General features: G+C 42.4%; 1 protein-coding gene across 1 annotated transcript in view; it reads right to left on the bottom strand.

Annotated features, from left to right (window-relative positions):
- The window catches only part of SHROOM3 (shroom family member 3), a 154,808-nt gene extending 147,766 nt beyond the window's left edge, over positions 1–7,042 (bottom strand). Inside the window, exon 1 of the mRNA XM_059826802.1 lies at positions 6,878–7,042. Within this exon, the coding sequence (XP_059682785.1) occupies positions 6,878–7,042 (165 nt within the window). The remainder of the gene's footprint in view (positions 1–6,877) is intronic.
- Between the last annotated feature and the right edge of the window lie 9,441 nt (positions 7,043–16,483).

The raw sequence follows: 16,483 nt of genomic DNA, 5'->3' as shown, positions 1-16,483 counted from the left end.
TGAACAGAAGCCTTTTTGTGCTAGGGAACGATCGGCAGCCTAATGGAGGGGGCTGACAATAGAAGCCTTTTCATCAAGCAACTCCCTGGCTTTAAGAAAAGGTAGATGATCCTGTCCCTTGTGCTGGCATCAGCAGTCTTTCGTGAGGCCCTAATCTGAGCCCTGAGAAACAAGGAAGAGTGGTGAGGAACTGCCCCTCTGCTCTTTGAAACAACGGCAGCATCAGTACCCTTCTGCTTGTCTGAAAGCAAAGGTCTGCATCATCCAGATTTCTTTGTTGTCTGCGATCAGGCATCTGCCTTGTGTGTTGCCACAGTCTAGCAACAAGAGTCAGATGTGCAGGCAGATGTTTTTGCACAGTGAACCCCTTAGCTCATCAGCAGACAGAGCACACCCTTCTCCAGTGCCAAACCTGAAAGAAGTACTGGGGGGGCAGGAAGAGGGGAATCGAGAAGAAATAATTTCTGTTGACCAGGCTGGTTTGGTCTTTGATCTTGATCTACAACCCAGACAGGATGCCAGTCAGTGCAGGTCTGTACTTATTTTTTTGCTCACAGGAGCACCTTTTCACCTGCCTTTGGACTGAGACCGAGCATAAGCAATTACATTATGGTTTAGTCTTAAACGAATTACTGCCCACTTGCTGTTCACTTACTGCTCTCCCTAGTGAATACAAAGAAGTGAAGGAATAACAAGCATGCCAACCCTCCATGCCCTGTAAGCTGATGTAGTTAAACATCAAGAGATCAGCACTCAGGCGATTCTTATATACCATTCTTGTTCTGTTCTTACACAAGAAAAAACACATTTCTAAGGACCTGCCATATTATACACAACATCCACATCTATGGCCCTAAATGCATAACCAGTGCAGAAAATGCTCTGCAAGAAGGCATGAGCATAACAATGGCTTTGAAATGGAAACAGTCATCAGCCCACTCGCAGTGTATTGGAAGATAAATACTGAAAAGGGGTATTTCTTTTAAACATTAACAACACAGAGGCCCCAAGCTATTCTTCAGCAGTGAGGAGAAAAATAAAGTCCATATCTGACCAGACAAAAACAAATGTGGAAACTTTCAAAGAAAAAATAATTTAGAAAAAATCATGATCACAAAACAAGTCACCATGCCTCTGCCTCAGTACCGTGTCCTCATGCCCAGGGCAGTAAGTCTATCGTGATTCTGACAACTTCAGACAAGCCTCTCTAACGCAAGTATTGGCTGTCTTTTTTGTGCATGCAGCCCTACAAAAAGGTTAACAGTTTCTAAATTGCCTTTTATCACACACAGGGATATGGAGAATGGATGCAAAGAAACTTTGCCTGTCAGTGCATAAGATAATTCAATTTTGTTTATGGGGACTCTGGGCACTTGAGTGAGGAAAGCAATGGGCTCCTACTACTGACCTAATGGGAGAACACTGACCCTGAGTGTTTTGATCAGAGGCAGAGACAGGGATAAGTATTTGTGGGCCAGCTGGGGTCCAGAATGGCCTTTTGGGTTTTGTTTTGTCAAGAATGGTGGAAAATTCTCATTACATGTCACTAACTGCTCTATAAGCAGCTCACTCAAGTGAGGTGAACAAGGCATCATAACGAAAAATATTAGAGAAGTAGCACAAGCATGGGAGCCTCGTGGAAGACAGACTGATCCAGCTCCTGTAAGCACCGACTGCTAGAGGGCTGTTCATTTCATCAGAAATTGGATCAGGCTCCTAACAAGGTCTAAATATCTTACAAGAATTCAGGATTATTTCTCAGGCTCTGTCCCAAGCTATTCCTATTATTATTAAACTTTTATTGCTTCCTAGATCCCTGCTGAGAGGCAAACCTCAGAGTTTGTGTCATGCTTCTGGCATGAGGTCCCTGTAAATAACCTACCCTTTTGAGTTAAGGGAACCGATGAACTACAGCACAGCACGTGAAAAGTGTTCCCACATAGCCGCTATCCGAGAAAGAACGCTTTAGATGCTTTGATTCCTAGGCAAGAGAAACAACTCTTTTGTTAGTATCATCAACATGAAGCTCAAAATAAAGGGGCATTTCAGAGGCCTACAACAGCTAAAGCTATTCCAAAGGTTTGTGTGTAACAATGAGAAACAGACTGCAGAAATAGTTTGCCTGGCTCCAAAACGGTTGAGACTGAACAGTGTTAATTACCTTAAATTAAACATTCTTGCAGGAGATCAAGAGGGAATGAACACTTCTGTTACCAGTTTGCCTTTACTGTCTAGAACAGCCAGGGCTTTCATTTTTGCAACATTGATCTTACAGTTCAGGATGAGCCAAAAAAGTAATATGCAAATGAAAATCTGGGTTTGCTTCTGGGTATTATCATGGTTTTGAGGCCAAATCAGGTTCCAATTAAACATTCAGTATCACCTGCAATCACTTTTGCATTTCTCGTTAAGTTTCTAGTTCCAGGTGAAGAAACCACTTATTTAATGAGATTTCCAGTGTGAGCAAATCTCCCCAAATCTAGGCCAAAATTACACGGTTCTAAATTACTAAACAGGTATAATAAAAAAATGGAAGTTGAACTATATGAACGAAGACCTGAAAACAGAGAAGCAGAGGTCAGCACAGCGTATTTGACTTCTACTGTTTCTGAAGTATTAGTGACACGTTTATGATACCAAGTTACCTTTTAAACACTAATGGACAGAAGAAAACTGTAATGTTTTAATAAAGGAAAGTAATTAAAAACTTCAGAACCTTCTTGCAAAGGATTATTTGATAACTATGAGTAGCACATTCTCCAGAGATGTAGGCCAGATTCTTTGAGGTCTATAGACTTGCAAAGTTCTCTCAGCTGGGGAAAAATTAGCATAACATGCTTGTTCTAGAGAGGCACTTCACTACTGCCACCAGCCTCTTTTTCCTCTTCATCGCCACAAGACATTTATTTGTTTGAAAACACGGGGAGAAACTGTGAAGAGGTCCAAGTGAAGAATTTGATTGACAGTTATTCTCTAAACTCACATAAATGAGAAATTCTTCCCCAGGAAGAACATTAAGACTATAGCTGCCTTTCAAACTCCCACCTACAGTCTTCACTGACAACATGTTTTATACCACACAATCAATACAAAAGGGAAAATACATTTTGTTAATTTGCAGCCAATGAGTCAACTTTTTGGACACTGTCCCATTGCTAACCAGTAACATTCTGGTGCTAATTCAGGTACTGATTTTTGGACGTTCCCTTGAGGCGCAGCGGAAAAGGAATGTGCAACTGACTACTTTTTGCCCACTCTTCCATTCCTTTCCTACCGGTACAACAAAAATTAATGCTGGGAAGATTCCACCAAGCTTATTTCTGAGGCTGCCTCACAAGCTTGCGCTTAGGTGGCAGACTAGGAATACCACACACAATCCTAAAGCGCTGTGGCCCAACAGGCAGCTTCCAGAAGACAAAGGGAACTTCCTTACATTCCCAAGATGGCTAAGTGCTGCTCTAGGACAGTCAACACCGCGAGTTTCCATTTTGCTGACACACTGTTAGCATTTCCAGATTTCTTTTCATTGAAAATCAGTATGTTCTTTTAGATGTCCTATACAGCCAGAATCATAAGTTATTATGACTCTACAGCCTTCATGCAATGAGTTGTATACGGTCAGTCCAGAAACGAGAAAGAAAAAAGTGGACTAGAGGGAAATGTCAAAGCAGCTTCCTTTGCGGAGAAGGGAAAATGTGGGTCGGATGTAATAAATTTGTTTACGATCTGCCCTCACTTCCAGCAAAACACATTACGAAGAGACCTGTGTTGAGGTCTTTGAATTAGCTGTTGTGAAACTGCTTCAGTATAGGTTTGTCTTTCCACAGGGAAAAAAGAACAGCGTTAGCATAAAAAGGTCATCTGTTTTAACTACCTAAATTCATGTTAGCTGCACAACCAACATTTCTGACAAGTTGATTTAGACTTGGTTGCATGATGTGCTGAACATCATGGCTGATTCAGCAAAGCATTTACTAGTGTGTTTAACTGTAAGTGTGCCTATCTGTGCACTCAACCACACACACACTGAGAAATCAGCCTGTCTTCTTGCACAGAAGCACAGCAATACATCTATACAGCAAAGGGACTTTTACTGAAAGGCGGTAGATAACTCATTCTTATTTTGAAGGCGATACTAAAACTATGGAAATCAGATCTCTACAACAGCACCTTCTACCAGCTGAGAATATAGGTCTGGTTTTGTAACTTACACTCCCAACTGTTGCTCCCATTGCTTTTGCGTAATTTCTTGGCATATTATTGGTGGAAAAATCTGTCTTTCCAAAGAACTGCACAGGGTTGTGAGAACCAGTTTTCGTGCATCTGGGCCTTTTGTAAATTCACTCATCTTGGTTTTTAAGTTCTATCACAGCCTTTGGTCTGAAGCTGAAAGAGGCCAATACTTGTGGGTCCCAAATGAGCATCAGTTCCTGATGGCTAGAAAGGACTATTGCATTCAAACAGATTTTCTATCTGTCTAGTATTCTATAACAATACATCAATGTTACTTTGACTGTTTTAAGTCATGTTGCAAGCTGTCATGGGTGCCAGCTTAAATATTTGCTGAAATCTACATTTTTATTTACACTAAGGCCATTTAACACCACTCTGTCAATGCAAACAGACAGTTAAGTGGACATAAATATCATGTATTTGCCAAAACAGAATAGGGAGCCAAAACAGAAATGAAACTCCTACTTTAATTATGAATAATCAGAAATTGAAAACTAACATCCACATTTTCAATATTTATAGGTAATATTTAGAACTGTTATTGGATCATTCCTAGTGTGTACCTGCATGAATAGCGTGATCTTTAATGGTCCCTCCCAACCCAAACCATTCTATGATTCTATCAGTACTCTTGTGCAAGTACAAAATTTAACCTGTAACGTGATTCAATTTATCATCTCCCCACAGTTCATTACTTCACAATATAATCAGAATACTGAATTAGCTAAATAATTAATATACAATTAATTCTGATGAGCACAGAGGAGAGTGAATTGAAACACAAGAAGAATTTCTCAGCTGAAACTGGAAACTAGGAAACAGCTACAGGTGCTGCATGAATTCCAAAAAGCACAGCTTTCACACACAAGCCATTCTCCAGCTCTGCATCACCAATGCACAAGCAAAAGAACGAAATACTAACATTGATAGCACAAACCAAACAGTAGCTACAAGTTAAAAAAAAAAAAACAAAACAACCCAACCAAAAAAAACCCACCACATTTTTGCAGTGTTGTTTCACAGAAGGCAGGCACAAGTCACACAGCTCCCACTGGCACTATGCACACTCCAAGCATGTTTGACATTAAGGGGCCTAGTTGTTGTGGAAACCAAATCCCATAGATTAATTAATGTTCAGCAGCCAGAGCCATCTCTCTTCCTCTCTGCTTCCCTGCCCCCAATTAAAAAAAAAAAAAAAAAGTGTGGCGCTTTTTACATCACAGAAGAATGTCAAAGCAAAAAGAAACTTTTGCCTCACAAATGTAGAACACTACCAACAAAAGTGAACAACCTGACTGAAGTGTTAGTCCTTCATGTTTATAAAATGAAAAAAATATAACACCATTTCAGTGAGGCTAGTTTTGCTTTATGTGGCTACGCCAAATTATCTCCAAGAAGGTCCTGCAAGAAAGATGATGACGTGAAAATTCTAACATCCCGTTATGATGAAAGAATGTTTATGGAAGTCCCCATCTTTACTTTCAACATGTAGATGCACTAATTAAAAATAATTTATTTCAGGTGAACTATTCAAGTGACTGACAGTCTTCATGTGAATGTGTTTGCACACTGAGTTGCAGAATTTGAATAACATTGATTCTGAGTATCAGCATTTTCTTGTAGCTGACATTGGTTCTAATCATTTGAATTCCCCACGTACGTCCCAGTTTACATGAGGGAGTAAGATTAGACATAAGTACATATATGCACCTAGCAGCTCACTATATAAATGCATACTATAAACAAGCAGAATGCACCAGACAGATGACACAGAAGAGAAATATGGTTAAGAGCCACTACAAGTAAAATTTCAGAATTACCTAAATCCTATTTTCAAAACAGTTTTAGGGCCATAGGTCAAATGTGTTTGAGATAATCATAGATTAAATTTGATGCTTTTGAAAATCTGTTGTCTTCAGTATCTGCATCTTGAGGCACCTGGGTACTTTTAATAGCCCAGTTCTGATGAGAGTGAGGAACTCTTTCTCCCATTTTTTCCCTCAGAATATCCTTGTGAGCTATGCTACTAGTTGCCTGTTGACAATACTCAATCATGAATAATTAAAATAACAAAAATCTTGAAGACGTACCACACTTCATAGATATTTAGTAAGTAGAGAGTACGTAGGGTGAGAAAACCGCTAACATAGCATAATACACATACATACTAAATAGGTACAAGTATTTATTATTCTGTTTCCCCACACACACTTCTAGTTAGCCAACATGACACCATGTGACTTAAAGCACTTACTTTCTTTTCCCTTCAGAAGAGGCAGTGATGGATTACTGAACATGCTCAGATATGCTATGACTTCGTAACACAACAGCACCTCATGAGAGTCCCCTACTCACTCCCATTCATAGTAGTGAAATAAATAGAGCCAATTCCTGCAAGCCAAGATACTTCCTGTGGGACAAAACCTGCACTTTGATAGTTAAACAATGCCGAGAGCTCTCATGTGTTGCTCAAATACGTAGCTCCTGAGCAAACCTACTGACTTGAATAGGTGCTCAATAGCCTTCAAAACCAAACCAAATACAGTGTCAAATATAACATTTCACTGTTATTTTACAACTCTTGCTCTTTAAGTCAGGCACCACTCCTAACTTGTTTGCATCTTATTTAAAATAAGAAAAATACCTTTGAGATGATTAATGGCTCCCCGTGCTCCAGTCCACCTTTCAGTGTGAATCCCCATGGAGCGCCTCCTTGAAGCAGTGCCTCCAGGTAGATATATCTTCCTTTATGGGTAATGCTGGACTCTGAAGATGATATGCTGGTGTTAATATTGTCTAACATCCTCATCTGTCCTATCACATACTCAGACAAATACAAAACCCAATCAGGCAATCACAGAACAACCAAGTTGCAAATTAAACTCCCCAGAAGCCCACCACAAGTCATCCCTGAAGACATGAAACAAGAACAGTCTGAGATGGAAAATTTTTCTTCAGAGCTGGAATCCAAGGTGATAGGTTAAAAATGTTTCCCACCAACATTTCAGCATGCTGTTTCTCCTTCAGAACTGCAAGGTTTTACTGACGTTTCAGCACTGTGCTTTCCCCATTCCCAGATATTTTGGGCATGATAGCTTTGTAAAGATATCTCTTCCTGTCTTCAGTACACCAAACTTGTGCTTTTAAAGATATGGGGAAAAAAAGAAAAAAAAGTTTATAGATTTAAAAGCCCCTGGCCAGCAAATTGCCAAAATCCAAACGAATGCTTCATTTGTGATTGATTATCAGTCTTTTCTTCCTTTCTGCGTGCAATTTACCATTACAATGGCCTTTTTGCCTCAGCCCACTGCACTAAAAGAATGGAAGCGTCTTCTCCCTCTCGCGCTCTCAGTTACTCTGTCCACTTACTTCACAATTTTCTGACTTGTCAAAAAAAAAAAAAAAAAAAAAGGCTAAAGGCTGGGGGGAGGAGGAGAGAGAGAAAGTCCATTCCTAAAACTATTTAGAGGGGTTTAAAATGCGAAATCAATCCATACTTATTGGATTAAAAAGCACAAAAAAGTCTATCAGGAAAACCGGAGAATCAGGTGAAATGAATCCTTTGGGAAAAATGTTAAGACGATAGCTGAGCTCTTTTCATTTTCTCTGCTCTCCCCGATGATCTGCCAAAGCTGCAGCAGCTACTGCTGCTATGAGCGAGGGTGAGGAAGTGAGAAAGGCGGGGAGGGGAGAAAGAGAGAGAGAGAGATGGATTAAGGCAAGTAAGGCAGTGCTGCCCAATTGTGCACATCATGCATGCAATTATAAAATGCAGTGTGCAAAAGCTGGGGCTCACCCTTTTATTATGCCCCCGGAAACCACCATCTTTCTATTGTACTTGCCAAGGAATTGTAACAATCCAAACTGCCAGTTGCTGAAAATACAATGGACCTGTTCCAAATCAGCACAGTGGAGCACTGCTAATAATTGTGCTCTCATAAAGTGTTTTTCCTCCTCATGGAGCCTACCAACTTCCCTGGACATACTTCTTTCCCCCATTTACATTGTCATAAAAGGCCAATGCTTTCCCAATATATGGAATATACACTAAGAAACAACACTAAGAACCTAGGATGCTTTTATTAATGTAGGCAGTCGCCAATGACTGCTGTAGAACTTATTGGTGCGGGTGCATCTGTTCTTGCATATACGCACATAGGCTTAGGCAGTTGACTCATCACTTAAACAGGTGTTGACAGCATGTATCACTGAAGGTGTTAAAAAAATTTTCTCTTTTTTATTGGCCCTTGAATAGGATGATAAAGAACACAGCCCACAGACCACTCCCCTTCCTGCTGGCATAGCTGAGTGAACAAATAGTAGTGCCTGTAAGGTACCCGCACTTTTGATCTTATAGTGCCTGGGATGTCCATTATTTCTCCCTTGGGCTTTGAAAGCTGTGAAGATCTTGTGCTAACAAACCTATAATGAACTGTGGGGGAAAAGCTTTAGAGCTGCAACTCTAAAACCAGAAATCTTTGCATTTGTTCATGTCCTTCCTGCTGCCCCATTCCCATCCCCTTTAAGATGTTACAGTTTCCCCAGAGCCTTCTATTTGCCCCCATGTGTGCCAGCTCTCATTCCCAATAGCCATGAAGAGGAATGCAGAAAAGAGGCCCCTCCCTTTATTTTTCATGGTAGGTGATCCTCGATCCTTGCTTATATTGAGCTTTGTCCCCTCTGCTTCCCTCCCAGGGGCTGAGTTTTCATTAGCTTCACACCCTGGTCAGGCTCACAGATTGCTTTTATCCTGAACTCACCCTTTTAGCCTGACTCAAATCAGATTTCTGTAGTTTACACTCCTTGTGTTTCACTGTAAAAACCCTCATTCGAAGTCACCACAAAGAGCAATTCATTTCTGTCCCTCCGCAGGCCTTCCAGAGACAGGCTAAGGCTCTGGGAGCTGTCTCTTGGGGCCATACATCCTCCTATCCGTAGCCATCAGGACTATTTAACACTGTGTAAAAACATGCCAGCCTGTTAACAAGCCAAGGTACTTCTTCGGATTATATCAATTTCCAATAAAAAATGTTGGTTACTACACCTAATGTCTGCAGACACCAGTATTTCGGTAAGAGCTACATTTCTCACAGTGCCTACAGTGGCTGATGATTAACAGTTAACATAATGTCTGAAGCACAGTTTTTCTTCTACTCCAGCACTGCAATTCATTTCAGGTGCTGAATCCAACATCATTTTTGCCGGTAACTCCATCAAATTTGTCACCATTGCAAGCACACAATTTTCTCCCCCTACCTCCAGATTTGCTAGTCCTTCATAGTGTTAATCCAGCTCTAAAAAATGACACATACAGATGCTTGCATATATCAGAGACCCATGACCAGCTAAGGAAAAAGGTTTGCTCAATCACCCAAAAAGGGCTGCCAGATACTGTGCTGCTTTCTCAGCAGGCTCTTATTCCACAGAGAGTTAAAAATCTGTCAGGTGCTCATAGAACCCACTTCCCACCTGTGTTACTCATACATTTCTCACCCAGAAAACTGTCTGGGCCATCCTCACAAAGCTAACCTCTTGGCCATGCCCAAATAAAACAAAGGATTTTCAGAACGTTAGTGATAGCAGAAACTCCAGCCCACGCACATAAATCCCACGTAAAACTTCCTGCCAGATGCAATACAAACAAAACCAGTGCAAGATAACGTAATAACATACAGCAACTATTGATGAAGCAAGTGGGATTAACAAGATGCAGATGAGCATTGGTGTGCTTTAGCTGAAAACTAATTCTTCCGAGAAATAGATTTCAATGCTGAATACAATTAAAGCAATACTCACCATTCACCTACATATAAACATTTCAAAGTATTAAATACAAAACTTTTTCTTCTCCTCTTGCCTCTGGCAAGAACCTCAGACAGCACAAGTATCTCAGCACCGTTTGCTACAAGAAAGGAATTCTTCTACAAGGAGTTCCTTTCAGGACAGAGCTGAGATACTGTCTGTTGGGGTGCAATAGAAGAGACCTGGGTTCAGAAAAGTGCTGCCCACACAGAGTAATATATTTGCATTAAAATTTTGGACGGTTTCAGCATAAGAGAAAATAAATTTGGAATAGAGTCGTCATGTCAGAACCCTTTCCCTCAATTGCCAAGTATTATGCTGCTATAAGCAGGAGAAATTACCATTGATTTCACTTTTCAGAGTTCACAGTCAAACCCTACATTTACTATCAATAAAGGCACTGCCTCCTTGCTGGTGGCTGCTCTGACTTTTCCTATATTCCTTCAAATGTTCCAAGTTCCTTTTGCAAATGAAGTTCATCAGAGCAATACTGCCCCCATCTGCTGGCAGTATCAGTTGTCACGGTTTAAGTTGACTTGATTTAAATGCAAACATTTCACAGTTTAGTTAATAGGCATTTGCTACGCTTTTCCCTTTCAGAAGGGAAGCAGAATCTTTAGTAAGTATTCAGAGTGGTGTTATTGATCTTACTTAGGTCCCTGAGCTAGCAAGTCCTTAGGTCAGATTAAAGATAAACCTAGAAATCAACAAAAGGAAATTCAGCTCCTAAATTTTGTACACATCTGTTACTGCCTTTTTGGCTGGGGAATTAAACATTATGCTTAGTTCAAATCTACCTGCTGTTTAGTTACATCCTGTAAGTTCAGAGGAAGCAAATTCACAACTTATCTCTAAAGAGAAGTTTTACAAAGCAGACCTCACCTGTACTGAAGGGACTTCTGAGGAGGAGTAGCATGCCAAAATGGCTCAGAGCTGGACATCAGAAGAGGTGTAACTGATTACCCAATATGTCATGTTTGACAGAAAATTGTCATTACAAGCAGGACGACAAAAAGTTCAGATGCGCAGGGGGGGCACCGATCATCTTGCATTCGCTCCTGCTTTTGCAGTCTTGTATTTCTAGTTGTGCACAAACTGCTTCTGAGCAAGGAAAAGATTTGCAACAGCCCTGTTTGAGAGAATTTATATTTTAAATATTTTGTCAAGGTGGACAAAAGGGGTTAGAAATGTGGGGTTTTATACCTTTCACACATACAAACAGAGGGAACGGGTGACTTGCTCGTGGTCATACATGAAGCATGAAAAGGATGAAAAATTCAAGTAGTGCTTCTTTTTCCTAGCTCACTGGTTTTATCACAGAACAACTTCTCTTTTTGCTTCCAGACAGGGCTCTGTATAAGCTGAAAAGCTTCAGGAATTTTAAATAATAATAGATGGCCTTCAAGCACCACTGGCCATCCCAGCTTCTTCCTCTCCCAGAGTCCTGAAGCCATTCACCTAAGTCTGCAGTAGGTCTGAACAAAACACAAGCGTCAAAACAAGACAACCCTCCTGAATCATTCTTTCTTGGGGTAACAATTCCCCTGAGGGTTTATTATATAAAAAAATTAGAAACAAGTGAACAGAAAATATGGCTTTTCTATACTTACCTCCAATCAGCTTGAGCTGACTGTAACATATTCATCCACTCAACTCTGTAAAATGTCAGTCTTGCATCTAAAAGAATAAATTACAGGAAGGAACACACGTTAAGAACTCTGTAGGGCCTCAAAGGGATTGCAGTCAACTACCAGTGTTCAAGATATGTTTCAAGAGAGACATTCCTAGGGCTACACAGGGAAGCTCTGCTCAGATTCCAGGTTGGATTTGAGTTTATCTTCCTTCCAGGCCACAGAATAAGACTACTTTTCTGGACATGCCTCAGGTAAAATATGAAAAATCAGCCAGAGAAAGGGAAAGACAGAGATCTGAGAGCGAAGGGAAAGACATAGATCTGAGAATGAAGAGAAAGAACAAAGCTGAGAAACACAAGCAAGCTGCAACATCCATGAATCTGCATTCATTTTGTATTGGAAAAGGCACTTGTTTTTGAAGTCTGAAAAGAAAGAATTTTCTTTGGTCAACATAAAAAAGCCTCGCCATAAAATATTGCCCCTGGCACAAAATAGCTCTGGGTTCCTCAGGTACACAAAGCAAACCGAAAAGCAATAAGCCAAGGTGAGGTATAGGTCCATCCTTCTAAGGAGAGCACAATTGCTTTCACAACCGAAGGAGGCAAATTCAGGGTATCTGAATTCAGAATTGCAGATTTTCTCTCTGCATCTAAATTTTCATCTATCTGATGTAATGCACAGAGAATCACCCTGCTGAAACAAGAGTTCAAATCAGGAACCAGGAATCAAAAAAGAGTCATTGCGGTACAACACCAAAACCTCACAACATGAAGGTTGTTATTACACAAGCATTATAACTGTAACAACATTGAGGCCACTTCAGCAATAACAATCCTTGATTTTCTATAATTACCGTAAGCCCTTACAGAGAAACAGCCATTTTGCGCTCTGAATGGAATTAACTTATCAAGATGCACAAAAGTAGGGACATCAAAAAAACCTGCTAATCATCAAAGCCATTACTAATGCCTTTAAGTAAATCTGAAATGGCTGGTGCGTATGGCCCAGGTATTTTAGAAGTAGAGCCTCTGCTGGCGTAAATTACTCCATTACCTTCCTCTGAAAGTATATCCCCCCCTGCAGAGCTCATATTCCTCTCTGTGGAAGGAATGGATTATTTTAAACACAAGAAGCTTATATTTGCATCTCACTGGCAAACCTGTGGTGATTCTTAGATTTTTCTTCCCAGAGATATTCCCAAAAACAGGAGAAAAGTTATTCAGGAATTACATCCTAACAGAGTTATTCTGTCCCTAGGGTGTAATTGGTGTTTCAGGAGTAGCGGGGGAAGCAGCAAAGAGGCTGGGGTGCTCAGGACCTGGACTCCCATAGAACACCAGACAAAAAAGGCACCTGCTGCCGAGGGAGGTGACGCTCCGCAGAAAGCATCCCGCCACGGCCCTGATGGGGAAAAGCTATCAAGTTTCCCGCTGAAGCCGGACTTTGAATGACACTTTGCAAGGAAATCAAACACTGGATGCAGCGTTTATTGGCTCCCCCTCATGCACATGATCGGCTCCAGAGGAGGAGTTTGTTCCCAAGGCTACCGAGTCGGGCAAAGGGGCTAGGGGAGGGGGCAAGGTGGCTGCCAGCCGCTGCGGAGGGGTGTGGGAGCTGGGCCCGCAGCCCCCCAGCACGGCAAAAGCAGGAAGGAATGCGAGATGACCAGCGCCCTTTCCCAGGAGCGAAACCTCAGTGCACCGTTGAAATACAGGAGAAACAAACCTCACCAGCGTCTGTCAGAGGTAGGTGCGGGCCGCCTCCCGGATGAGTTTTCATGCTTTAATAATACCTGAGACTGCTTCAGCATTGAAATCTGGCTTCAGGATACTGTGGAGCATATTTACCTAGAAACTCCTTTCCCTCTTTTCTCTGTGGATAGGAGAAAAATACATGGTTTTGGTGCCGCCTCTTTTTCCGGGCGGCGCAATAGAAAACCCTTCTTTCCTCGAGATGTTTTCCATCCTCTGCGTGTGTTTTTTGCTGCCGATGGACTCACAACTCCGCAGCACGGTGGAGCTTGGAGAGTGGAGACCAGAGGTCTAGTTTCAACTAGTTAATTCTTACTTTTCTTCGCTCAGTTTGAAGTAGTCCACGTAAAACCACTTTTCTTCCTTTGTCTTTAGGTTTGTCTTTTAGCACTAGGTGAATGGTTTTCTTCTCTTGTAAATTTAAACGGTATGTTCTCTGTTAAGGAATGGTTATGTGTTTTTCTTCTTAGTCAGGTATCTAAATACATAAACATGTATGTCTGTCTCCTGAGTTTGCTCCGACTTAAGTTCTCCAAGCTCTCTGATGATGTTGTTTTGGGCCCAGTCCATCCACCTGTTCCTGGAAACTTGTAACGCGGGATGTTGGCTCATACTTGGAATAATTTGAGAAGAGGGGCAGCCTGTTGACATCTGCGTGTTCACTCCTGAAATCAAGATCCAAAATGGGAGTCTACCACCTCATTTTTTTTACTGATCATCTCTAGACTCTGCATCCACTCTCTCACCAAGAATTGAAAATACCAGTCAGACAACCACCTTTGGGAATTCAAAACCATTTCATTTCTGAAGAGATTGGTGTAAAAATCAAAATATTTTCTTTTCTATTTCTGACCTGGATTTTTGGGAAGATACCTTTAGCTCTCTGGCCTTTCATCTGGCAGGTGAAAGCCTCTTCACCCCAACTTCTGCCTTCCGTCAGCTCATGGTCACCCCCCCAACCGTACTACCTTGCTGGCCAAATACCACGAGGAAGATGATCCAGGCCCTCCCCTACCCCTGTATAAGAGAATTTTTATCTCCAGTCTCAAGCACGGCATCATTAAATCACCTGCCATCATAATCCCATGGCCGCCTTAACTCCTCCTGACCCCACAGCCTGAGGGGGACACGCGTGAGCGGCCATTTTGGGGTTGGACACCGGCGCGGGAAGGGAGCGGGGAGGCCGCCCGCGCTGCGCGGCCGCCGTCTTCCATGCCACAGTTTCCCTCAGGCCGCGCTGAGGTGAAGCGGGCGGCTCCCAGAGGATGGGGTCGCAGCCGCGGGAGAGCTCCTTCCCGGGGAGGAGACCGGAGACAATACGAGGCGGTTCTCCTCACCGTGAGGGAGCAGCCTCTCTGGGGAGGCAATAGCGGGTGTGCGCCCGGATGAGGTAAGAAGCCTCCCGGAGCGGAGGTGTGGAGGGTTTCCAGCGGGACTTCGGGACAGACCTGCGCAGGCGGGAGAGGCCGGTTGGGGCGCTGAGGGACTCCGCGTTTCCCGCTGCGGAAAGGCAGGTGGCCGCATGCGGCGGACACCACTCGGCGCTCGGCCGGGCCCGCGCCGCCATCGCCGGCGGGGAGAGTCGCCGGTCGCAGCCGCCGCCGTGCTCGTCCTCCTTCGCCGCACGGAAAACGCGGGCGGGAGGGGCGGGGAGCGACAGGCTCCGTCTCGGTTTAGGAAAAAAGGTCCTGTCGTCGTGGCAGAGCTGAACTTTCAGGGGCTGCTGTGTGAGGGCTGGAGGCAGTGTTGTCATGTGAAGAAAGAAGCATTTCTGGTACTCGGGATTGGGGTCTAGGATAAAGGGCTACACTTTTCTCCATTACGTGCCCTTAGGAAGCACCCACGGTGGTCTTTTTCAGTCAGATGGTATACCAAAGGTGTCAAATTATCCACGGTATGGAAACTGGTACTCCAGCGACCTGTTGGCTTACAACGTAGTCCCATGTCTTCCAGAGGACCAATCGCCTGGTAAAATCCAAATAATGCAAATGAAACCATCAAAGCTACCAAGCTACCCCTGAGTAATAAATTTTTCTTCATTTTTTCCTTCCCCCCCTCCCTGCCCTGAGGAAAAGGTTCACAGACTTCTCCCCCAAGGGCTGTTAATAGCAATCATGCTCCCAAAACTCAAGATGTACAAGCCTAGACTTGCCCACCTTGGGCTCACCCCAGACTTCAGTTTTTCTTTTCTTTTGGGCATACCTCCAAAAGCGCTTTTGTGAGGAGAAAGTCCGTTTGGCTTTAATCAAGCAGATTGGGATAGGCAACATTCGTAGATGAGATCAAGGCAGATGTTTATAGACATCTAGTCTTCGGTGTTTCTTGTATAAAAATGTTGTATCTGGAAACATCATAGGAAAGTGGTAGTGTATATGATTTGCCACTTAATTGTTGCAAAACCTAGCAGGTGATGCTAAGAAGTACTTAGAAAAGCCTGCATCTGTGTTCATCCTGACAAAACAGAGCGTAAGAAGAGAAGCTATCTCCCTCAATATCCTTTAATTCCTCCTGCAGTATTAAAATTAGATGGGCAAAATTCATTTTTTATTACATAAAATTGATTCTTAATATATGAGAAAATAAGGACACATTTGTTTCTTTACAGGTGCTGTTACAATGAGCAAAAATATCTAGGAATTTAGATAGTACACGGGTTTTATTTGTTATTGGAGAAATTCCTGTACCTGCTAAATGTCATTACAGTAAACAGCACACTCACTGAAAATGGAAGTCAACAGATTCCTAAGGTGTAGTCTGTTATGTGACAGGAAAGATGCGAACACAAAATGGAAGGATACGGGTGCCCAAGGCACTCTACAGTGAAGGATGAATTACACTGATCATTGTAATTTGTGTGCCAGGATAATAGCTTCATCTCTATCCATGGTGGGATGAGTTCTTCCTGCTGGCAATGGCATTTCTGCACAAATAGCAGGATGTAGTACTGCCTTTTGATAATGCATTTATAGGGGTCCAGGATTCTGCCTGCTGTTAGATTCAGAATCATTCAGTATTGGACAAGCAATACTTGTGAAATTCAGTGATTTTACTGTTTTGGGTGAT

The sequence above is a fragment of the Gavia stellata genome, chromosome 19 (assembly GCF_030936135.1).
Source record: "Gavia stellata isolate bGavSte3 chromosome 19, bGavSte3.hap2, whole genome shotgun sequence".
In the NCBI taxonomy this organism is placed as follows: domain Eukaryota; kingdom Metazoa; phylum Chordata; class Aves; order Gaviiformes; family Gaviidae; genus Gavia; species Gavia stellata.
Note: the sequence above shows the minus strand (reverse complement) of the source record. Positions and strands in the feature narration are given on the sequence as shown.